The 25,821-nt window shown below is 42.0% G+C and overlaps 1 protein-coding gene across 4 annotated transcripts in view; it reads right to left on the bottom strand.

The window, feature by feature from the left end:
* Positions 1–5,951: 5,951 nt before the first annotated feature.
* Positions 5,952–25,821, bottom strand: part of LOC144823712 (histamine N-methyltransferase A-like) — a 396,640-nt gene continuing 376,770 nt past the window's right edge. For all 4 annotated transcript variants that reach the window (XM_078682459.1, XM_078682462.1, XM_078682460.1 and 1 more), the window contains one exon: positions 5,952–6,615. In XM_078682459.1, the coding sequence (XP_078538585.1) occupies positions 6,263–6,615 (353 nt within the window). In that variant the 3' untranslated portion in view covers positions 5,952–6,262. The remainder of the gene's footprint in view (positions 6,616–25,821) is intronic.

Raw genomic sequence — 25,821 nt, 5'->3', positions numbered from 1 at the left:
CAGTAGTGAAACCAGGGGGGGGGAAACAGGGGCACAACGGCACGGAGAGAGCAGAGTACAATCAAGGGCCCGGAGAGAGCAGAATACAATCAGGGGCACGGAGAGAGCAGAATACAATCAGGGGCAACAGTCAACAGTCAGTCAAATAACTGGAGAAATGTTGCTAAGCGACATTTCTTCAATTATCAATGGGCACGCTAACAAGCATAGCGATAAGAAAAGTAGCGTTAACCGCGGTTATCGCTACTTTCCTTACGCCTGCTTTTAGCTTGACTTAGCCATGATATCCAATGGAAGGTGGATATCATGGTTAAGTATGCCCTTCCCTTTCAGCAATGTAGCGCCAAACAATGTGCGATTATCGCTGGAATCCCAGCGATAATTGCACAGTTGGCAGCTAACTCGGTTGTTTTTATCGCTTTGGTAAAACAAGCGATAGACGGCGATAATTATCCTAGCGCTGATTATCGCCGGTTGTTGCTGATATGTCCCTATGTTCTTTAAGAATGTTTCATTCACATGGCTGTGGGTTGAGCCTGAACACATTCCATGGTCCAAAATTAATTTAACACATTTACATAAAAAATAACATATGTAGTAATGTGCCATTTTTACTATTACGTGACCAACAAATATAGGGAATATTAATTATCCATTTTACAAAACATACAAATCAATAAGAAGGAACCTGTAAAAAAAGATTGAGTAATATTTTTGGAATTAGAATTTTAAGCAATTTGAGGAAACTTTGTTCCATATTTATAATGCAACTGGTTATTTCCAATATACTGATTTTCGGAACACAAACTGAAAACCCATTTATTCAATTGCTTTTCTGGCCTAGTGGGCATGCTGTTTACCTGCACCCCATTTAGAGCAAGAATGCCCTTGTGGGACACCCCCGTGCCGCACGGCCACCAGCTGCTGCGTGTGCCCCCTTTCCTTGCTCTCTGCCTCGCTGCCTGCCTCGCTGCCGGCTGACCCTGCTGTCGTTTGTTTTGCTTTGTTTTGTTCTCCATTTGTGCTTGTTTTGTCATAGTTTTTTGCCCGTGTTAGCTTTGTTTTGTTCTCCATTTGTGCTTGTTTTGTTAATAGTTTTTGCCCGTGTTAGCTTGTTTTGTTCTCCATTTGTGCTTGTTTTGTTAATAGTTTTTGCCCGTGTTAGCGTCCTCCTTCTGTTTCCCGCCCTCCTCGCCGCCCCCCGTCTTCCCTCCCCGCTTCCCGCCACCACCGCAGACCCCGCCCCTTTTTTCCTTCTGTTCCCTCCCCGCTCCCGCCTCCCAGCTGCTCCGCCCACCCGCGCACTTGGCCTTATATGGCGACCGTGCGACACAGGTAAGTGTGACCCACTTGTGGGACACCCCCGCGCCGCACGGCCACCAGCTGCTGCGTGTGCCCCCTTTCCTTGCTCTCTGCCTCGCTGCCTGCCTCGCTGCCGGCTGACCCTGCTGTCGTTTGTTTTGCTTTGTTTTGTTCTCCATTTGTGCTTGTTTTGTCATAGTTTTTTGCCCGTGTAAGCTTTGTTTTGTTCTCCATTTGTGCTTGTTTTATTAATAGTTTTTGCCCGTGTTAGCTTGTTTTGTTCTCCATTTGTGCTTGTTTTGTTAATAGTTTTTGCCCGTGTTAGCGTCCTCCTTCTGTTTCCCGCCCTCCTCGCCGCCCCCCGTCTTCCCTCCCCGCTCCCCGCTTCCCGCCACCACCGCAGACCCCGCCCCTTTTTTCCTTCTGTTCCCTCCCCGCTCCCGCCTCCCACCTGCTCCGCCCACCCGCGCACTTGGCCTTATATGGCGACCGTGCGACACAGGTAAGTGTGACCCACTTGTGGGACACCCCCGCGCCGCACGGCCACCAGCTGCTGCGTGTGCCCCCTTTCCTTGCTCTCTGCCTCGCTGCCTGCCTCGCTGCCGGCTGACCCTGCTGTCGTTTGTTTTGCTTTGTTTTGTTCTCCATTTGTGCTTGTTTTGTCATAGTTTTTTGCCCGTGTTAGCTTTGTTTTGTTCTCCATTTGTGCTTGTTTTGTTAATAGTTTTTGCCCGTGTTAGCTTGTTTTGTTCTCCATTTGTTCTTGTTTTGTTAATAGTTTTTGCCCGTGTTAGCGTCCTCCTTCTGTTTCCCGCCCTCCTCGCCGCCCCCCGTCTTCCCTCCCCGCTCCCCGCTTCCCGCCACCACCGCAGACCCCGCCCCTTTTTTCCTTCTGTTCCCTCCCCGCTCCCGCCTCCCAGCTGCTCCGCCCACCCGCGCACTTCGCCTTATATGGCGACCGTGCGAACGCGCAGCGGGCGTGCCGATTGTGCGCCGAAGGCGCGCCAAAGGTAAGCCCGTCTGCGCCCGTCCGCGACCGGATCGCGACCAGCGCCAGGACCCCTGGCCCACTAAGACCCCGACCGACCCGCCTGACGTACACCGCCGCCACCCTCATCGCACTCAACACCGGCCGACTCCCAGAATGCCACCAAGCCTCACCGCGACGCACCCACGGACCTTTCAGCTGCCACGCCTGCAAGTTCACCTGCATCCGGACCTGCCGCACACCAGCACCCGCCAAGCCGAACACCAGCAGCAACCACCTCAAGTGCATCCTGCTCAACACCCGCTCCGTCCACAGACACGCCATCGAACTCTGGAACCTCCTAGACGCCACAGCCCCTGACGTCGCCTTCCTCACGGAGACCTGGATGAACGCCTCCTCAGCTCCCGACATCGCCATCGCTATCCCAGAAGGCTACAAGATCGTCCGGAGGGACCGCAACGCCAACCAGATGGGAGGAGGCATCGCCATCATCCACAGGAACACCATCCGGCTCACAACCAGCACCGACAACACCCTGACCACCGCCGAACACCTGCATTTCTAGATCCACACCGACCCGAAGACCACCCTCAGAGGCACCCTGATCTACCGACCCCCGGGACCACGCACACAATTCAGCGAGGACATCGCCGACTTCGTCAGCCCGCACGCCCTCCCCTCCGCCGACTACATCCTCCTGGGGGACCTCAACTTCCACCTGGAGAACAACAACGACCGCAACACCAGCTCCCTGCTCGACAACCTCGCCAATCTTGGACTCAAGCAGCTGGTGTCCACCCCCACCCACCTCGCCGGACACACACTCGACGCAGTCTTCTCCTCCAGCCCAGACATCGACTTCAGCCACGCCACAGAGCTTCAATGGACGGACCACAGCTGCGTCCACTTCACCTTCAAGAGAACGACGACCCACCACCACCAGCAACAGACCGCCCGCAGAAGCTGGAACAAGATCACAGCAGACCAGCTCGCCACCTCCCTGAGCCAGCACCCTCCTGCCAGCTCAGCGAACCCCAGCCAGGCTGCCGACAACCTCACGAAGTGGATCAGCATCTGCGCGGACGAGCTCGCCCCGCTAAGGACCCCGCCCAGCAGACCCGGCAGCAAGAAAGCCCCGTGGTTCACCGACGAACTCAAGAGCTCCAAGAAGAACTGCCGAGCCCTCGAGAAAGTCTGGAGAAGGGAACCTACACCAGACAACAGGACCACCCTCAAGCTGGCCACCCGGAAGCACCACCAGCTGATCCGCGCCGCCAAGAAAACCGCATTTAAGGACCGGTTGGACAACAACGCACACAACTGCAAGGAACTCTTCAACATCGTGAAAGAGCTATCCAACCCCAGCGCAGGAAACAACGACATCACCCCATCGCAAGACCTCTGCAACTCCCTCGCTACATACTTCCACAACAAGATCGCAGACATACACAACAGTTTCAACAACCAACCAACGCACACCAGGACCGAACAACCACCCCCCACCACCACCCTCCACGCCTGGACCCCGATCAGCACCGAAGACACCATCCAAACGATGAACTCCATCCACTCCGGATCTCCGACAGACCCCTGCCCTCACTACGTCTTCAATAAGGCCGACGCTGTCATCGCACCCCACCTGCGAGACATCATCAACACATCCTTCGACACCGCCACCTTCCCTGAGTGTTGGAAGCACGCCGAACTCAGCGCTCTACTCAAGAAACCCACAGCGGACCCCACCGAACTCAAGAATTACCGCCCCATCTCGCTCCTCCCATTTCCAGCCAAAGTCATCGAGAAGACCGTCAACAAGCAGATGGCCGCCTTCCTCGAGACGAATGGATCCCTCGACCCCTCACAGACCGGCTTCCGAGCCAATCACAGCACCGAGACCGCCCTCATCGCCGCCACCGATGACATCCGAACCCTGATGGACAACGGAGAAACAGCGGCCCTCATCCTCCTAGACCTCTCCGCGGCATTCGACACTGTCTGCCACCGCACCCTAGTACAGCGCCTCAGCAACGTCGGAATCCAGGACAAGGCGCTGGAATGGATCATCTCCTTCCTCGACGGAAGAACACAGAGAGTCCGCCTCCCACCGTACAAGTCAGAGGCATCCGAAGTCATCTGCGGCGTCCCTCAAGGATCCTCTCTGAGCCCCACCCTCTTCAACGTCTACATGAGCCCACTCGCGGCCATCGCACGCCAACACAACCTCAGCATAATCTCCTACGCCGACGACACCCAGCTGATCCTCTCCCTGACCAACGACCCAGCCGCCGCCAGAGCCGACCTGCACGAAGGGATGAAAGAGGTAGCCGAGTGGATGACGACCAGCCGCCTGAAACTGAACTCCGACAAGACGGAGGTCCTCATCCTGGGCTCTTCACACTCCGCCTGGGACGACTCCTGGTGGCCTCCCGCCCTGGGCACCGCACCCAAACCGACAGACCATGCACGCAACCTGGGCTTCATCCTGGACTCCTCCCTCTCCATGACCAGGCAAGTCAACAACGTCTCCTCGGCGTGCTTCAACATCCTACGCATGCTACGGAAGATCTTCTGGTGGATCCCCACCGAGACCAGGAAGACCGTCACCCAGGCCCTCGTCACTAGCCGACTGGACTACGGCAACGCCCTCTACGCCGGTACCACCGCCAAACTCCAGAAAAGACTCCAGCGGATCCAGAACGCCTCTGCCAGACTCATCCTCGACATCCCACGAACCAGCCACATCTCCGGACACCTGAGAGACCTCCACTGGCTCCCCGTCAACAAAAGAATCACCTTCCGCCTCCTCACCCACGCACACAAAGCCCTACACGACCAAGGCCCGAGCTACCTCAACAGCCGAATCAACTTCTACGCTCCCAAACGCCACCTCCGATCAGCCAACCACGCCCTCGCCGCCGTCCCCCGCATCCGAAGAGCGACTACAGGAGGAAGGTCCTTCTCCTACCTGGCCGCCAAGACCTGGAACTCCCTCCCAACCGACCTGCGCCTGACCCAAGACCACCTCTCCTTCAGGAAGAAGCTGAAGATCTGGCTGTTCGAGCAGTAGCGGCACCCCCCCTCCCCCAGCGCCTTGAGACCCTACGGGTATGTAGTGCGCTCTATAAATGTCATTGATTGATTGATTGATAGGGGGTAGCAGTGCTTTACAAAACCAATGCCACTACAGCAGAATTGTATACTTTCACCCTAAGACGTCCCCCAGATAAATTAAAGTCTTGGAGAAATTATTAATTACCAGGGAAATTTGAGCTAAAATTACAGATTCCAAAGGTAATTCCAAAATTCTCAGGGGAATATTAGGATTTAACCAGCAATCCGAGTTAAGTCAGCACCCTCAGAGTTAACAGGACCCTCAGCATTGTTAACTCTGTGGGTGCAGAATTAACACACTCAAAATGAGGCCCTGAACAGTGAAATGTGCAAAGTAGTTGGAACTTAATAGTGTGTACATTGTTTTTCCACAGTTGACTTCACAGCATACATTCTGCCATCTCTATGTGTTGTAAATGTCTAACATGTCCTGATGTACAGCATAGAGAAAGACTCTCCCTGTCTAACTCAGAAGACAAGCATATTCTTTGGATATGGCCCACAAATTATAATACAAAACTTCTGACAAGTAAAGAAAGGTATTCCTTACTTCAAACATCAGAAAACTTTAATATACATTTGCACTGCTCCACAACATGATTGAATGCGGAAAACCATGATTTGGATGGCACTATTTTATTGTTGCCTATATGTAAATTAACCAATGCACCATGTTTGTGTTTTTTAAAGACAAAAACAATGAAATAAAAATCCATTAACAATAATGCCATCACCTAATGTTTCATACCTGACAGAAAATTAATTTTTAGAGATAATTTAGCAGAGTAAAATATTCATGCTTTTCACTTGGCACACTAACTTTAAATATATGTATTTACCCACAATGTATGCATCAAATATTCACTTTGGAATCACAATTACTTCATGATGGTTTTTAAAAAAAATCTTTCCATCTTTCTCATTACTGCAGTCTTGTTTTAAAATGCCCAATAATTTGACTACCCTATCAGATGGGGCTACTTTAAAAAAGTCAACAGTGCGTGCTATAAAATCCAGAAGAAGCTCTCCATCTCTGCTGCCTTGGGCATAGCATTCTGAAATGTCTATTTCAGATGGTAAATGGTAATATTCATAGTTAACTCTTTGCTCATCTAGAATTGTCTTCACATCCCAAGAAGTGCGGTTTGAGATAGTATCATCCTTGGGATAAAACTGGCCATATTTCTTCCATAATGTGTCCATTCCACTGTTTTCTGTGGAGGGGAAAATAAAGATTAATATACATATTAAGTCATGTTCTATAAAATAATGCTGACAGCTGAGGAGACATTAAAGAGATGCACTGATCAAAAATTGACTTACTCATAATCAGACTCACAGACAGCTCAGCTCAGGAAATCCACAGGGTAGGACCAACATTGCTACAACCTAAACTTAAACCTCGAGGTCAAAGGAGAAATATCAATTTCAGGGGAGGCAACAGCAACAGTGGCAGCCATGGCTTTTGATCCCTAGGCAAACAACACCACAGTTGGGGCTCAAGCAAACAGAAAGGTGACAATTTGGTAACCGCCATTGAAGAATGGACAACGGAAGCTTGAGTACCTATCCAATCAAGCCAGTCTTCCAACCTATGGCACACCCAATGTTTAGGATTCCCCGGTCAATTCATGCCTCTGTGATGCCATGCAAGAGGACTCAGCGGCAGAACTTGTTGTGATATCAGTGCTCCAGCTCCATGAGAAGACCTCAGATTCACCTGGAGGTGGAATTAAGGTCATAGATGGGGGCTTAATCAGAAGGCAAGATCGATTGAGATGACAAAAAAGTATCCAGCAAAGCCACTTGTTCAGCAACAAACAAAGACACAAATGTTGCACTCAATTCTGATAGAATAGCATTGGTCTCTTCCAACTCTTTTCAAATTAATCCACCTGAGAAATAAAGCAATTCACTTATATTGAAACAGACTCAGAAACATTCAAAGGGCGCTTGAGTTCCACTGATAAGATAACCACCCTGCATTAAAAAATGCTCAGCGGGTGGACTGATGCACACTTGATACCCCATTCTATAAGTGCTAGACCATGAACTTAAACTAGGTCTTTAAATAAGCCTACATACACTTGATGTTTCACTGCTTTTCGGAGCTCAAAAGGGCCTCCAGCAACTCTTCTAGAATATAATATATTCTTTATTCTAGACAGGTGGTCATCTGTAAAACAGCACCAGTTATGCTCGAAGCCTGGCCTAAAAATGTTTCCATCGGAAAAAGGGTGCTCAAACTTACAAATAAGAGAGGCGATCCAAATATGATTGACTATACGAAAGGAAGGCCTAGACTGCAGGGCAAACCATATACAATGTTGCAAAATCCTAAGAATCTCTGCAGTAAAACTGGTATCAGCACAAAAGTGTAAAAAGCCTAGTGAGACAGAGTCAACCATCTGTGACTGATTTTTCCAGCATTTTGATGACCTGATGTGAAAAGGACTCATTGGGCAATTCTGTTGTACCAACCCATTAAAGCTCCAGCAACTTAAGGTAAATTCTTAATGACACACAGATGAAAGAACTTTCCTTGGAAGCCATCTTTCAACTGATTCAGATACATGGACATGAGCCATTAGCACACTATAAGAAGGACAAGCCTGATAAGCTGAAGGATTAACAGTTCTTAACAGAGGTGGCGACACAAATGTGTACCCTGACTGAGCAGATAGCTGAGTCTGAGAAATGCACTGCAGAGACCGAGGAAGAAAAAGCACGGATAACGGCGTCAGCTCAAGGGCATGAGTGACAAGTTTAGAAAATCCAATGCAATATTTGAAGATTTAGAGAACTGACAGTTGAGGGATAATCTTTAGGTGTTTGGTATTCTAAAGGAGCAGGAAGGGAATGATCCCCAGCAAAACATTATACTCTTATACCAAAAAACATTTCCTGACCTAACTGACTTGGGTTTGACCATCAAATTCAACTTGCCAATCGGCTTCATTTGGCTATAAATACGCAATCTAATTTGCTTACAACTACCAGATAAAGATCCAGTTTAATAAATATTGGTAACTCTTTATTATTACCAGCAACCTATCTGAAGGCACACCCTACAAATGCAATCCTGTTTAGCACTACATCTTTTTTGGGTTGCTATGGTTACTGCCATTTAAATTTCATTAATTGGTGGCGACTGTGCACAAGGATCGAAGCTTTGAAAGCAGCAAAGACACAGGTTTATTTGCAGAAACCCACCAAACTGATAATTCAGAGACATGGCCATACTTACTTTTGTACTACAGAAGTGGAAGTTGCTGAAATTTTTAAATTATGGTAGAAATAAAAAAAAATGAGTCTTCAATAAATATATATGCAAACTATACGATTGATGTAGACTGAACAAGAGTTTTATTCATGACAGATTAAATACTGGCACAGGGAATAATGGTGTATATAATCTGCGGGCATATAGGGATTTTTACACTAAAAATAGGAGAGAAGGGCAAAATAAGTTTGTATTCTTGTTGACAGAAGGTAGTGGGCAATAACAAATGAAAACAAAGCAGAATGGAGGCTCTTAGAAATAAATGTATGATTACATGGCAACTATAAAGTTAATATACTGGAAGGTATGTGGTTTGAATAGCTCCCTAAAATGAAGGCTAATAAAAGAAGGTAGGCTGTACAAACCACACATTTTCTGCTTAGCAGAGAGAGAAATACCATTTATAAAGATTGTGCTGCTTTTCACCAATTGGATTACAATCTAGTTAAATGTACGTCACAATAGTTCAAGTTCAAGTTCAACTTTATTCGGATTCCAAAAAATCCATAAAAGCACAATAACACAACAAATTTACAACAACATTAATAAAATTAATTCCATGTTACTCAGTTTACAATATTATACAACAGCGATTCGTCGATTGATTTGATGATGTACCAGTAAAAGAACATTCAGAGGTTACACATCATCTTAAGTGCTCGTGTGGCGATTTTCCAAAAAGTGCTGGTGCGAAAAACGAATTCTTCGTCATTCAGAGTAAGCAACCACTGATAAGCATTATCCAAAGAGACAGGTCTCTGCTTTTTAAAAAATGGAGTTAAAAACCACATGGTGTATAATAAATAATATTTCCAAAAGAACAAAAAATGTAAATCAGTTTGGACACTCACACCATCACATGGACATAGTACGTAATCAAGGTTGGGCTGATAGCCAAACGGAAAACATAACAGGAATTTAACAGTGCCCGCTCTTAAACAAAATAGGAGGCTCCTGTCCCAGTGACTCATTGGTAAAGTAAGATAAATGGGTAAAGGATAACTATATAATTCTATGGACATATAACTTAGTGCAAGGGATTTCTTTGATTCCATACAAATCCTTTCTGTGTTATAAAGTGCATATAGTGCATTTTTCAGCTCATTTTTGTGGAGTGTTTCGGCTATTCTTGGATTTAAGAAGAGGCTTCCTTTGTTGACGCTACACAAACTATGGTAGACTCCCGACAGCCATGGAATATCCATTCCTCTCCCACATTTGACACAGTCACTAATAATTTCTCTGGTTAAAGATGCAGCTTGATTCTTCCAAACTGATAACGAAAAAAGAGCTGGGCAAGCATTAATAAAATCGTTAATACAGTTTAAATTAAGTTCCCTATGACAAATATATTGAGGGGTGGAAATTGGGACACCCAACAGCTTTCTACAAAACCTATTTTCCTCTCGCTTAATTGAGTGGGTATTCGCATTGCCCCAAATCTCAGCCCCATAAGTAGCGACCGGGACACATTGTAGTTTAATTTTTTTTATAAATGGGGGAGACTAAGAATGGAATTGATGGCCTTTGAGAACTTGCTCCTGGAGTGAGCCAAATGCTCAGTCCAGGAGCCGTTCGCAGCAAAGACCACCCCAAGATAGGGAAATGTGCTAGTGGTTGTCAGTTTTTGACTGCCTACACAAATTGAGTTAAGCTTACGCTTTCCAGGACCACAGGACATTATGTAAGATTTTTTTAAATGAACTCTTAGGTCTAAGCTGCCTATATAGTTTACAAAAGAATTTACTAAAATACGCAGGGTATTCGGAGTACGTATGTAACAAAAAGGGGGTAACGAGGGTAGGATCAAATGTTGACCCTTAGGCTCAATTTACCATTCCGAGAATTTAGAATGGAAGGTCCAACCTGAATCAGAGCCCAGAATAGCAATGCCTAGCAAAAAGGGGACTCAGTTGTTCCTAAGACAAGAGTGCTACGGTCAAGGAAGGAAAGAGGTAGATAAGAGGGTAGTGCTCAGTGGAGGACAACCCTGGGCATCCCATTAGTTGGAATGAATGGCCTCACACACTCTTGCAAGTGTCATGCTTCATCATCGGCCGTTGCTCCTCGTTGGACAGGCGGTGCAATGTCCAACGGGCTCACCTCTAGGAGGGGCTCTTTACCGGAGATCTTTTTTCCAACAGCCTGTGGGTGAAGTGCAAGTGAGGGGCCAGATAAGACGTGAATAGTGCAGGTGGGTGTGTTAAAATATAGCAAGGGATACCGGAGAGCAATTTATTCTGGTGGTTCCCATGCTATAAGTAAAACCAGTGGGTAGCCTATGATCGCCAGAAGTTAGGTTCTGTATCACGATCTAGGACTACAGGGCGTTCTGTGAGGTCAACATGTTTCTCGCTTCTGCAATTCTGCTGCGATTCTTCAGGACCTAATTGAATTATTAATACATCTATCACATGGAAAGACCTCTAAGAGTGTCAATCTCTAAACATCATTGTTAGTTAATGTTGTACTACCTGGTTGATACTGCTCTTGCCTAGAGGAGACAAAAGGAAGAGTTACCAAAATACAAGGACAACAGTTTCCCATTCTTGACCGTGAGCACACTGTGGTTCTGTGAAGAGAAGTGACTCAGTGGCTGTGATATTCAGTGAGCAGTGACCGCTAAGTATCAACTCCATTCACATGTACCACATCTCACTTCTAACTTATTTACAACTAGTAAATCAAAATTAAAATAAATAAAATCAGAATGAAAATAAAATAAAAGGTGAAACAAGATTGCAGCAGTTTTTCCAAGGTGTCTATTATGTAAAACCCACTGGGGTTCCTTTAATACTCACCTACAGGTCAAGGAGTACAGGTTACAAAAGAATTTACTAAAATACGCAGGGTATTCGGAGTACGGCCAGTGAGGACCGCATCATCTGCATATAACAGTACCGGCAGCTGCATCCCAATAATTCTGGGGACATCTACGGTCAAGGCTTTCAGGGAAGTGTTCAAATCGTTGATGTAAATGATAAAAAGCAGGGGTGCCAGAACGCATCCCTGTCTGACACCCCTGCCCACCCCTATAGCTCCAGAAACCTCACCACCACTACCGATCCTGACTTGAGCCTTAAGATCTTTGTGGAGATGAGCCAAAAAATGTACCAAAGACTCATCCAGTCCATAGGCGATTAAAATGGTCCACAATTTGGACCTGTTAACTAAATCAAAAGCGGACGATAGGTCCATAAAGGCCAAATAAACTGGGTAGGATCGAGCGATGGTGTATTTCCCAATGACCAAATTGTGGTTTAGACACTGTTCAATTGTCCCGACCTTACTGCGAAAACCCAATTGGCATGGCTCTAGAATACCACTATCCTCTGACCATTCTAAGATCCTATTATATAGAACTCTGCCCAATATCTTTAGGGTATTATCAAACAAGGAAATGGGCCTATAGTTAATGGGATCTGATTGATCCCCTTTTTTAAAAATTGGAACAACGGTGCTCATGGCCCAGGTGCTTGGCAGCGGTGCATACGGCAAGTTGTTAAAAACTTTCAGGTGGAGCGGAGCCCCAAACAGTGGTTGCCATTTATTCAAGTCTATGGGCAGCCCATCCAGGCCAGGAGCCTTGTTTCCCAGGCTCTGGTCAATTGCATCTTCCACCTCAGGCAGAGTTATTTGAAGACTGGACAGTTGGCCCAGTACGTACTGTTCTGACCCTTGTAAGGGTGAGGCATAGATCTTAGAAAAGTGGCTCTCCCATAACTCGCTCGAGATGGTACAGCTAACCGGTGTCAATAGCTGGCTCATGGAGCGCAAGTCCTTTACGGCAGACCAGAATGTATTACCCATTTTTTATAACAGCATCCTTAGAGAAGGCTTCCCAGCGATCATTTAGGAGGGTGCCCTTCCGATTAGTGATCGCTGTATTATACCTCCGCCTGGCTGCTCTCACATCTGCCATGCACCTTGGATTGTACATTAAAACTTTCCATAAGTTCCTATTGGCCTCAGAACATTCGTTGTCAAACCACCTTGGTGCATTATCTGCCCGGGGGATTGGTTTTGACAGAAGAGTTTTAATTGCCGTGCAGAGTTTAGTAAAATCATTAACTACCCCAGGATGTGGGTCATGGGTCGATAGGCAACACTCAATTAGGTGCATATTCTCTTTTACTATGGTTTGAAACAATTTTGCACAATCAACACCCCTACATTTTAATCTGAAATTATCATTCAATGGCAATATATTCCTGGCCCCACATTCTATGGAGAACACGGGGCAGGATGCTACTCTCAAGACTATTTTAGGAGGGTTATGGTCCCCGTAATCCGTGGCAGTAACCTCAGCGGACATTAAGCGATCCACAAGAGTGGGGGGAAATAAAAATAAAGTCAATAGTTGAGGAACAGTTCCTCCCTCTAAATGTGGGTGCTCTGTAGTTAATATCAGATAAAACTCCCTCAACGTCCATGACATTAAAATTATTTCAACGGAATTTACAAGCACTGTTTCCATAGTGTTATTTGTGCCAGTTACTTTTCCTAGTTTTTCAAAATAATGTCAGTCTGAGTACCAGTGGTGATCAAATCAACATTTTTAGGGATAGTTACTAGGTCAGCTGTGCGAAGGGCTGCACAAGGGTTTCTGAGTGCCCGCAGCTCGTGTCTGTTTGTTGGGTAATATTTTCATCTTAACATTCCCTCTAGACTTAGCAGCCTGCGCTCTGGTATTAATCCAGGGGGCAGCCGAATCGCCCGTACCAGTCGTAGCGGACACTTCCTGTTGTGGTGAAGCAAGGATTGAAGTGGGAGGAAGACTCTCAGTAACATTTTGTGGCGATAAATAAGGTGTGTTGACTGGGTTAGTGCCTCTCAATGACAAACGAGTCTGTAAGGAGACAGGGTCCAAAGACACACGACGTTTAGTTAACTCAATTTCTTGAGTCAAGAGGGATTCTGCACGTAAAATAAAGGTGTCAAGGGTACCTGTGATGGAGCGGGATAGAAAACAGAAATCTGTTTAAACCCGTGAAGTCACACTTCCATAAATAAATTAATAATGCTAACAACTTGTGCTGTGTGTATAATAATTCAACCTAGTTTAAAGTTACATTACATTACAGAACACATGGGAGACTAACATGTGTGCTCATAAATGTGCATTATGTTGCATTCTTATGTATGTGGAAAATAATAAATTAATCCTGTCTATTGTCATGTCATAACTAATAGCAGCTGTTTTTAAAATAATGGCATGTGCTTATTTTGCTTCCCTTGTCTATGTGATGTCATTTCTACTATTCTAGGTGCACATAAGGCTTTATGGATTATGAAGACTGGTAGATATAAAATGCTGCTTTATTTGTGCTTTACTGCTAGGTAATTTAGACTAATGGGTTAATTATTAGCAATGATGGGAGGCAACAGAACAAACTGTATTTCTTTCATTAATTATTCTTTGTGTTTGTTTATATAATAGTTTTACAAATGAAGCTTAGAGATGGCTGCAGGAAAATTAGTACCCTTTTAAAAGTGACGCAGGGACAGTGGCGCAGAAAATTGACGCTTTCTGAAAGAGGCCTAATGATGAAAATGGCTCAAGTGAAAATAATTCCAAGAAGGATGGAAAAGGCCTCTGAGCTTTTATTTTGAAAGGTTTTGGAATGAACTGCTAAAAAGATGACTTTTTGGAGAAATTTGCTAACGTTTGCTAACGTGCCACGGGAGTTCAGAGCTGTCTAGCTCAAGGTTAAAAGGAAGCTGTCGCTACAAAATGTAGCAGCCTAAAGAGAAGCTGCCAAGACTTCTAAATGAACAATGGACTAGTGAATTTGCCCGGACATGTAAGAAGGAGGTGTCACAGTTTACTGTGGTACGAGGTGGCTCAGCCAATGGAGAACTAGAATTCGTCTGCTGAAATGTGAAAAATAGTTAGCTCAGCTAATTTAGGGTATAAGAATAGGTTCAGAGAACACATAGTTGGCTTACGCTCGAGAATTCTGGAGGACGATGTTATGCTGATGGACTTTACACGTGAGGACAGGAGTTTTTATTAATTACTTTATTACTAGGTGATGAGGGTAGAGACAGAGATATAGTTAGGATTTTGGAAAATGCTTAATTTTACTTATTCCTGCTAATGAATAATAATTCTTGATTTATGCTCTTTTTATTAATACTGAAAAATTCTTTCTTTATGACTTTTTCTAATGCTTGTTTAATAAAATACCAAAACCTAAGTTTTCCAGATGTGTTAAAATAAACTTTCTAAAATGACAAGCTGGTCTTGATTATTGCAGATGGTTTAAACAACTATATTTAGATCTTATCGCCTCATGATTCAAGCGCTCTATTGTTGTTATGGGCCTAGTGTTGTAGTGTAAGTTTTGTGGTAGTAAATAGTGTCATTTGTGCAATATTTTGGTGAGAGCGCTGGATCAATTTCTGGTAGCCATCGGACGGTTTATATATGTTGTTTTTGACATACATGTTACATGCATGATACATATATGTTGGTAAATTCATAGGATTAAGTTTTAACACATGTTGAGTTTGTTTATTTTGTGCTATGTGTGTACCGGTACAAAAACTGTGTGATGAGAAGGTAGTCATGCAGAATATCTGATCTGTTTCTGTGATATCGCCGAGTATCACTGTTGGTATCGCCGTGTACCAGAAGTATTGTCGCCGTGCAATACAGTGTTGTCGCCGTGCAACACAGTTTTAGGGCTAGGTGTGAATCTTGTAATAGTGAGGGTTTTCTAAGAAATTAGAGCAGCATGAGAATAGGGACAAAGCGCCTTCCATAAAACTCACTGTGATAAGAGTATTAGTTATATTCAAGCTTGAGTGAAGGGTAGGGTAATGTCGGTGCATGATTATCTATAAACAGGTTAGAGTCCTGTACGGGTACATGTTTTATATCTATAAACAGGTGAGAGCCCTGTACGGATAACGGTGTTATTTTGCTAACGGTGCATGATTTCTATAAACAGGTGAGAGTCCTGTACGGATTTCATGTGTGTCTGAAGTTAGGGAATTTTCAGTGTGAAAGTGCGTGATTGTTTTGTAAGGTATGTTCAAGTGGAACTCTTAGATACTGTCACTTCGCGGTGCGTTCAGAGGAAAATGAGTTCATATTCTTACGTGTTAGAAGGGTAGGGTAAGAGTTGCTCTACTGGCAAATGTAAATTATCCTTAATGTGAATAGCGCCGACTATTCCGAAGTGTGGATACTTGAATGTATGTAAACTATCCTAATTAGAGAAGCAGACAGATGAGTTTCGTTTTATGTATTCACTAAAATGTACCAAAAGTAATTCTAAGGTACTTAGGAAAGTTCAGGATAAAGTCTGTACCATTCTAAGACTTTATAAAGTATGTGCAGTGTTTAAATACATTTAAAAGCTCTGCACGCTAATAAAATTCAATTCAAAAGTGTTCAGCATAGTTGAAAAGTATAAAAAGGTGAACTGTGCTATTTTAAAACATTCAGGAACATTTTAGAATGTTCTGTGTTAATTAGGCTATAATTAAGGTATTCCACGTTGTTAAACATTATTAAAGTAAGTAAAAAGCGATCAGTATTAATTTTATAAACATTCCACACTTTAAATATAGTAATAAATTGTTCTCCGTAGTTTAAATTCATTTAAATGTGCCCCGATCGAAAATTGTAAGGGAGGGGCTGGTTTCGCGAGTGAAACTGTGTGAGGAGAGCCTGCAGCTGCAGCAGCTGCTTACGTCAGAACAACCGCGCTCTGATTCGCTGAAACTTAAGGCTCGTCATAGGGAGAAGACGCTCTGATTGGTTAAAGGTGTCAGGAGTGTCTGAGCAAAGCTGTGCTCTGATTGGGCTGGAGCGTCAGCTAAATTACTGTGAAGAGAGTTTCAAATTGTTAAGAAACATTGCGCTTTAATAATTGATGTACGTCACCATAACCAATAAAATTGTTTATAAATTTAAAAATCCGCAATTTAATTTCATCCCCTGATTGCGATATAATCAAAAACGAAGCGTGTTGCATGAACACAAGAAAACAAAGACTGTAGTGCCAGTAATTAGCGTTTAGCAATAAGAGCCATGTTATAATTAACTGATATATATCACCACTAAATTGTCACAACTTTAAAAATATTGATAGAGTATTCTCCGTAGTTTATAATAGAATAGAAAGCCTTCCGAAATAATTCTGAAGGGAGGGGCCGTTTACCGAGTGAAAGGGGAGAGCTGCCAGCTGCAGCAGCTGTCTACGTCACAGCTGCCTCGCTCTCATTCGTCAGGGTGCCGCAGTGTCATAGCTGAGCTGTGCCCTGATTGGTTAATGTGCCGTAGTGTCACAGCAGAGCTGCGTAGTGATTGGTGTGGCTCTCATAGTGTCACAGCAAGATCGTGTTGTGAATGGCTTGGTGGGCATGTTGACTGCCGAGTTGTTTGTTTCCATTATGAGTGTCTCAGCTTTCATCTGGATTGTGGCACAAGTACTTTAGAATTTAAAACGATTGTGCAAGTTTGAATAAATGACTGTTTAAAGCGGTGAGAACTTGGTGTAAAATGTGCCATAAAAAGCTTATCTGAAATCTGTCATCGCGCTGTGTACAAAAGGAACAAGCTTGCTGTTACACTAATTAATTGAAATAAACACCGTGTTAATCTGCGCAGCCAAGCGTTTATTGAGACTTGTCATATGTGACTGAAAATAAGCAGGCAGGCGTTGAGGAAGGTGTGTTGGAGCCTTACTGTTATACTAATTGAAAGTAAACATTGCATTCAGCCGAGTGTGGGGAGAGGCTCGTGCTGAAATCTATGCTGTGCCACTAATGGAAAGTAAACATCGTGTGCAGGGAGCGTGAAGGTGAAACCTTCTGTTCTCTAATTAGAAAATATAGATTGTGTGGAAAGCGTGATATTAGGAACTTCTCAAGGCATTGTGTGAATGTATTTCTCTGGTACACAGTTTACATAGTGCATGGTATCTAAATCAACACTGACACAACGAAGGAAAAAATAATAATTTAAATGTGGTTTCTTTTCCTTTTAAAAAGTGCTTGTTACAAGCTGACTCGTGTTGCAGCAGCCAGCAAGTGTTGTGACATAAATGGAATTAGTGATTAATGGGGTTTAAATAAGTTCAAGGGAAACTAATTTGATGCTGGTTGACAAAAAAAAAAAACTGAGGATTTTACAGCAGTGTGTTTAAATAAATTGTTACAAATCTTTCTCAAAGAAGTAGTGCACGAATATGTGCAGACAAGCATTCCTAAATACTTAATCATTTTTAAGTGTTTCTGCTTTTGTTAAAATAAGGTATTTTTATTGTTGTCTATTGCCAAATATATTTACCTGTGTATTCAATTTTATTTACAAGTACTGTTGCAGTAAGGTGTGTAAGTGCAGAAATACAATTTAAACATACCCAATCACATTTAGGTGTTTGTTGTTGCAAAATAAATGTTTTACATTGCTGTTTTGTAAATGCATATTTTTCCTAGGTTTATTAAAATTAGTGATACAGGTAAATTAGGAGTTGAATTATTTTGAGCAGGGTATAACATATTATTTCACCTGTCCTTGATAATTAATTAATTAATTGATCAGCAAAAGATTGGAAGGCCAAGTGAACGCATTTATTTATTGTAATTATTTTTAATTGAGATTAATTATTAATAAAGGTGAGTATTTTAAATCATGGATAATTATTATCCAAAGAAGAAGAAAATGTTTTTCTGCCATCAGAAAATGAAAAATGTATTTAAAAAGGTTAAAAAAGTTGTTGCTACATGTGAGAGCAAATTAATGAATAAACAGGTGAGTAATGAAGTAACTAGTAAGCATAATAAAAATACAAATGCTAAAGATGCAGTTTTAAATGACACATATTCTGAAAGAATACCACCTCCCCCAAAAGAAATAATTTTTAATGAAAATTTGATTCCCAAATCTGTGAATGTAAATAATAAACATGTCAGAGAAGAATTAATTGATCAGTGTAAAATTGATATTGTGAATATGGATCAGAACAGAAATCCAAGAAGACCCCCAGAGCAGATTGATGCAATGCCAAAAGTCCCAGATCAGATTAATAAAGTGCCAGCTCAGAATTTTACTAAAAATAATGCAACAGAAAAGCATGATGAAATGCTTAGTACTTCTGGAATTAATATTCCTGATTATGTAAATTCATCAAATGATTTAAAGGAGTCCATGAAATATATGGAAACAGAGATAGTGCCTACACTGGGAAAAGATGAAATTAATTCCGCAAATTTAAAGGTCCCATTAACTGAAAAGGTTTATTCTATTGTACTTGAAATTGAATTAGTAGGGATTGTAACCGAGCAAGGAACAGAGATGACTTCAGTTCTGGTAAGTGAGAAGTCTGACATTGACCTAATGAAATTGACACAGTCAGACGAGTCAGAATTATGCTCAAAGAAAAAGGAGATTGAGATAAATGAGCTGAATGAACAGCTACAAATACAGCGACAGGTAATGGTTCAGCAGATTGACATGGCTTCACTGCCATTACACATTTTTGTTAATAAACAGATAGAGAATACAGATACAGGATTAAATAAAGAACAAGAAAACAGTCACAAAAGAATAAATGCACTTCCAGAATGTTGGAATAAAATTAATGTTCTTTTGAATGAAGACATCAAAGTAAAGGACACAATTGATAAACAGATTAAAACATTGACTTCTACAGGTTCACTTTTCAGAAATGCAAATTTAATTAAAAGATTAATTGATGATATTCAATTGGCAGAAAGGTTTGCTGTCGTGATATGTGCAGCACACAAAATAAATGATGAACATGCTTTGAGTTCACTAATACTAACATCTGTAGTTGAAACATGGCAGGTAATCAAAGACTTACGAGATGATGCAACTCATGAGGAGAAAAACACATGGTTGAGAAACACATGGTTAAGAGCAAATTTTAGACAGCGAGATGAGGATGAGATTTGGATATACAAAGATGACAGAGTAGTTTTGCTAAATAGCATGATTACTGATATGGACAGAATGTACCATAAAATTGCAGAATTTCTTTACCAAAGGTGTCTGACATATCAGCAAGTGAACACAATTAAGAGAACAATTATGAGATTGGGAACAGAATTACAAGAGAGTGGTTCATTGACCAGATTACAAATGGATTTCTGTGAAATGTCACTGCATGGAAAACTGTGCTACATTTTTGTGATTTACTGTTTGATTACAAAATGGATTGAAACATTTCAGATGCGACATGATGATGAAATTACTGTTGCAAAGTTATCAGATAACAGAAAACATAATGAAAACAGACTGCTTCATTGTGCAGATAAACTAGAAATTTCAGATGTTGAGGAGCATGAGAATGTTACTATAAAAGACAGAGATGCAAAAATGTGCCTAGCTGCAGGTACAAAGTGAACAGATATTCTTCCACTTGTTTTGATGTTTCTGAGAAACACTACTGATAAAAAGACAGATTTAAGTTCACGTGATATTATGATGGACAAGGTCATGAGACAGACATTCATACCAGAGAAGAGAATGATGACTATCAATGATGGCATCAATTTGGAGAACTGCAGGAATTTATCAGATGAAATGATTTCTGTGTTTGATGAAGATGAAACTGAAGTGCAAACAAGAGAAAAAGAGCAAATATTTGATCTGTTACCAGGTAAAAGGATCAAGAAAAAGGTTCGTCTAAAAAGAAATTGTCTAGTGCCAAGGTGGCAGAAAAGGAGGCTAGTCAGTCTTGACACAGCAAAAGCAGAGAAGTGCAAAAGACTGAAGAGGTGGATTGACACTGGCCATACTTTTCGTGTATCTACACCTGAAAATCCTGATGAGAATAGTGTCACAATTGATGATTCAGATTCTGAAGAAGAGCCTGAAGAGAATCCAGATCTTGAAGATCGACAAGTTGGTCGACATCTGGAGAACATGAATGGAAAACAAGCCTTGATTGAAGAAGACTTGAAAGTTGTGACTGAAGACTTAGAAAATGATGGAAATCTGCCAGAAAAAGAAGCAGAAGAAGAATATGATCAGATTCTGATTCAAGACCAGGAGAGTATTGAAAAGCAGGAAAGTAGCTCTGAAAGCAGGAACAAGAATTCTGAAACTGGGAAGTTGAAGGTAATTGAAGAAGAAAATGAATTGCCAAGTACCAGCTACAAAGATGACGTTCCTAACGGAGTGAAGTTGCTGAGTAAAGAAGTACCTGAGTCCAGAATGAAAATTTCTGACAATGAAACTGATGAAAGTGATGAAGATTCTCAGATGAGAAAATTCAGAAAAGGAGCTTGGAGAACAGAATGTAATGTGACCAAGCAAAAGAAGAAATTACCAAGAAAAAGTGATAACTGGCCAGAAGAAATTGAAGGCCTAAAATTGAAATTGAGATACAGATCAAAGAAACAGATTGATGAAAAATCAAGTCAAAGAGATTCTGTAAAGAAAAGTGAGGCAGGAAAGAAAATAGAAATGATATCTGTAATGGAGGTAAATGATGAGAGTCAAAAAGAGATTGAAAACAAAAGTGACAATGATTGAAGTACATACCTGTTAAATTTTAGGTTTTCTGTTTTTGGCATAAGGCTGAAGAAATCTTGTTAGATGACACAAGGTCGAAGAAATTCTGTTAGCTGAAAAATTAATTTGTGACATTAGGTCGAAGAAAAACTGTTAGAAGGTTTAAAGAGTATAAAAAAAAAAAAAAAAAAAAAAAAAAAATTTTGAAAAAGGGGGGTGTTAGAAATTTTTAGAAAATTTAGGTAAAATTTTTAAAATTTTTGTTTTATTTTTCTTTGCAAGCTTAATGAAAATATAATTCTGCTTTGGTTAATTTAGGTTATTGTTCTTTGAGAAATTAACAAGGGGAAGTTTAAGGTTAATATGACAAGCAAGATACTGACATTTATTAGTTATAGTTTTTGCAACACTTTAATTGAAGCTCAGTCGTAGGTTACACAAGAGAAATGAATAGAACTAGAGGGGTTTCTTAAAACTCAGTATGAGAATTATAGATAAACTGATGAGATAAGTCTTTAGAAATACTAACACAGGTGAAATTGAATCATGTTCATCTTAGATAAAATCTTTGCTAAAATATTGGGTGGTGGTGTGGTGATTTGTTAATCACCAGATGAGGGAGTTGATGGAGCGGGATAGAAAACAGAAATCTGTTTAAACCCGTGAAGTCACACTTCCATAAATAAATTAATAATGCTAACAACTTGTGCTGTGTGTATAATAATTCAACCTAGTTTAAAGTTACATTACATTACAGAACACATGGGAAACTAACATGTGTGCTCATAAATGTGCATTATGTTGCATTCTTATGTATGTGGAAAATAATAAATTAATCCTGTCTATTGTCATGTCATAACTAATAGCAGCTGTTTTTAAAATAATGGCATGTGCTTATTTTGCTTCCCTTGTCTATGTGATGTCATTTCTACTATTCTAGGTGCACATAAGGCTTTATGGATTATGAAGACTGGTAGATATAAAATGCTGCTTTATTTGTGCTTTACTGCTAGGTAATTTAGACTAATGGGTTAATTATTAGCAATGATGGGAGGCAACAGAACAAACTGTATTTCTTTCATTAATTATTCTTTGTGTTTGTTTATATAATAGTTTTACAAATGAAGCTTAGAGATGGCTGCAGGAAAATTAGTACCCTTTTAAAAGTGACGCAGGGACAGTGGCGCAGAAAATTGACGCTTTCTGAAAGAGGCCTAATGATGAAAATGGCTCAAGTGAAAATAATTCCAAGAAGGATGGAAAAGGCCTCTGAGCTTTTATTTTGAAAGGTTTTGGAATGAACTGCTAAAAAGATGACTTTTTGGAGAAATTTGCTAACGTTTGCTAACGTGCCACAGGAGTTCAGAGCTGTCTAGCTCAAGGTTAAAAGGAAGCTGTCGCTACAAAATGTAGCAGCCTAAAGAGAAGCTGCCAAGACTTCTAAATGAACAATGGACTAGTGAATTTGCCCGGACATGTAAGAAGGAGGTGTCACAGTTTACTGTGGTACGAGGTGGCTCAGCCAATGGAGAACTAGAATTCGTCTGCTGAAATGTGAAAAATAGTTAGCTCAGCTAATTTAGGGTATAAGAATAGGTTCAGAGAACACATAGTTGGCTTACGCTCGAGAATTCTGGAGGACGATGTTATGCTGATGGACTTTACACGTGAGGACAGGAGTTTTTATTAATTACTTTATTACTAGGTGATGAGGGTAGAGACAGAGATATAGTTAGGATTTTGGAAAATGCTTAATTTTACTTATTCCTGCTAATGAATAATAATTCTTGATTTATGCTCTTTTTATTAATACTGAAAAATTCTTTCTTTATGACTTTTTCTAATGCTTGTTTAATAAAATACCAAAACCTAAGTTTTCTAGATGTGTTAAAATAAACTTTCTAAAATGACAAGCTGGTCTTGATTATTGCAGATGGTTTAAACAACTATATTTAGATCTTATCGCCTCATGATTCAAGCGCTCTATTGTTGTTATGGGCCTAGTGTTGTAGTGTAAGTTTTGTGGTAGTAAATAGTGTCATTTGTGCAATATTTTGGTGAGAGCGCTGGATCACCTGCAACTCCTTTCCTTTGATTCATTTTAAATACACAGCTTTGCTGAACAAATACCAAGCGCTAACAGTATAAAGAGGACACCAAGATAAAATGATGAGCGCCCCAAAGGTAAAATGGCTTTCACAGTACCTGTATTTCCCCAACAGGTGTATGGTTGGCAGCAACTGTCAGAGGGGGGCCCTGCCCGGCCTCCTCCGGCCTTGGACGGGCTCAGACGGGCCCGCCCTTGGCCCGGGCTTTGCCCGGCGCTGCCAGCGCGTGTCCCATGGCGCGGGGGCCCTGCACTCCTTATAAGCGCCTCCTGGCGCTTTCTCAAGTCGCTGGAGGCGTGCGCGCCGCGGGTGCTGCCGGGAAATGCTGTCCCAACCCGGTAGCAGCGGCAAATTGCGGTGGTGGCGGCAAGGCTCCGGAACACTCCCGGTGATAGTGGCACCAAGGCAGCAAGATGAGTGACCGCAAAGCAGGGCTCAATAAATATCTATCTGAGGAGTCGTTGTCATGTCTCTAGTGAAGTGTCCAAGATGGCTGCTGACCTGACCAATTTGATGCATGGGTCATAGCCCTGCCAGAGACGGGGCATGTTCTACATGGCATATGTGTAATTTATATCAATCTAGAAGATCCTCAGATTATTAATATGCTAGCTTTAGCATTGAAAGCTTAACTGGGGGAGTTATTCATACTTAGCAATTTCTGTTGCATTCCGGACTATAAAATTGACTCTTCTCATCATGCCTCATCCTGGATGTCAAGAGATTCCAATGTAATACATGCGCTGATGAAAGTTAATGGTCTTATTGATTTCTGCCAAACGCTATAAAGAGGTGAAACCGTCTACACGTATTACTTTCCTCTCAATAAACATTACTCCTATATAGATTTGGGCCTTGTACCACATAAAATAGCATTCAATGCTCGTATGAAATCTCCTCTAAAGTGATATTGTATCATAGTCATCTTAAATTCAATTCAATTGATTTATTATTCGATCCATTAAAAATTTTTCATACAGTACAGATAAATACATGATAAAACAGTGAATGATTCATATTTCAAGTTAGATACAAATCAACAGCAACAAATTCTTTCGCACATAATAAAAGCTCTTACTTCATAAGCAACCCAATTGTTTATTGTGCAGAATTATCGCATAGCAAGCCCAATACTATTTGCAGCCCCCCATTTCTATTTTTCATGCAAGCTCATAGGAACCTGGCTACCGAAATGCAGACCAGGGGGTCAGATAACATTTACAAAAATATATAATGAAACCCAGCATTGTTTAAAATTTCTTCGCTTTAAAATTGGTATGAGATATGTGTTCCGTTATTTCTCATAGAGCCCGCAAAACAGGACTAAGTGCAATTCAGTTTGTGTTGAGAGGTTATCACACACGAACACACTTAAATCTGAGTGGTTATACGTTTTTTCAGGATAACCTAACACCAACGGTATCATGTTCATACGGAATCTAAGTAGTATGAATTTGTGTTGTGCACTAGTGACATTTGCTAAATAGAAATACCCTCCTTCCATCTGTGGCTGTCTCTGACGATAGGTACGGACTGCTATTTCTCTCGGTTATTTTCCTTCCGTTTATATTCTGCCTTTGAAAAAAAACATGTTGATGACCTTTTGCTTTGAAACCTTTCTACATGCCAATGGGTCCTTAAATAAGTCAGGTAGGACACTATCCTTCAACACTGACTCTACATAGCCAAGCCACAAAGACCTTCTTTGGTTGTCCATACTTGAGCAATTTCTTAATATAGTTTGGGTCAGGGTCACTGTATCTCTCTGCCAGATTGAGGGCCACAGAAGAATTGAATCTGCAATATAGAGCAGGCCCAGTTCCAAATGTAAAATTTAATTAGAGGAAGAGGGAGGGAGGCCCACTATGGACTTAAAAAAGTTGTTTTGGATAGTTTGGAGTGCATCTGTTGCTACCATACCCCAGACGCTGGCCCCAAATGTTACTGCTGCCTTTGATTTGGCCTGTATCTTTATCTGTAGTAATTGTGTTGCACCCAGTTTTTTGCTAAAGGATTATGAGGCCGAAAGACTTCTCTCCATTACCAGCTTCCTTTTTTCCATCAGCTTTGATCACAATAGATTTTTATCAAAGAGGACCCCCCACGTAGGGAAAAGTATCAACCACCTCTACTCTTCCAGAACTGCATGTAGATACAGGGTTTTGTCTCTTTTTCTTGCCCCGGCTATAATTACAAAGACTTAGTTTGATTTACCTTCAGGCCTATTGAGTCCATAAAGGATACATATGCAGTTATCAAGCATTGGAGGGCTAGCCCCGTTCTAGCGATCAACACCGCATCGTCCACGTAAGCCAGTATAGGAAACAATTGGGAGTCAAACTGGGGTGGGGAGTGGGGGTCCCGTGTAGTCACTGTGAGCACATCCTCAACTTCATTTGTGTAAATGGAGAAGAGGAATGGGGCAAGGACGCAGCATAGTCATCCTATTTATTCATCAAGGGAAAGCAGAAATGTAATAACTAATGCTCCCCTTTCCTTGATCTTGAATACAAAAGGGTTACTAACCTCCCTA

This window comes from Lissotriton helveticus, chromosome 3_1, assembly GCF_964261635.1.
Source record: "Lissotriton helveticus chromosome 3_1, aLisHel1.1, whole genome shotgun sequence".
In the NCBI taxonomy this organism is placed as follows: Eukaryota; Metazoa; Chordata; class Amphibia; order Caudata; family Salamandridae; genus Lissotriton; species Lissotriton helveticus.
This window is presented reverse-complemented; position numbering and strand designations above follow the sequence as displayed.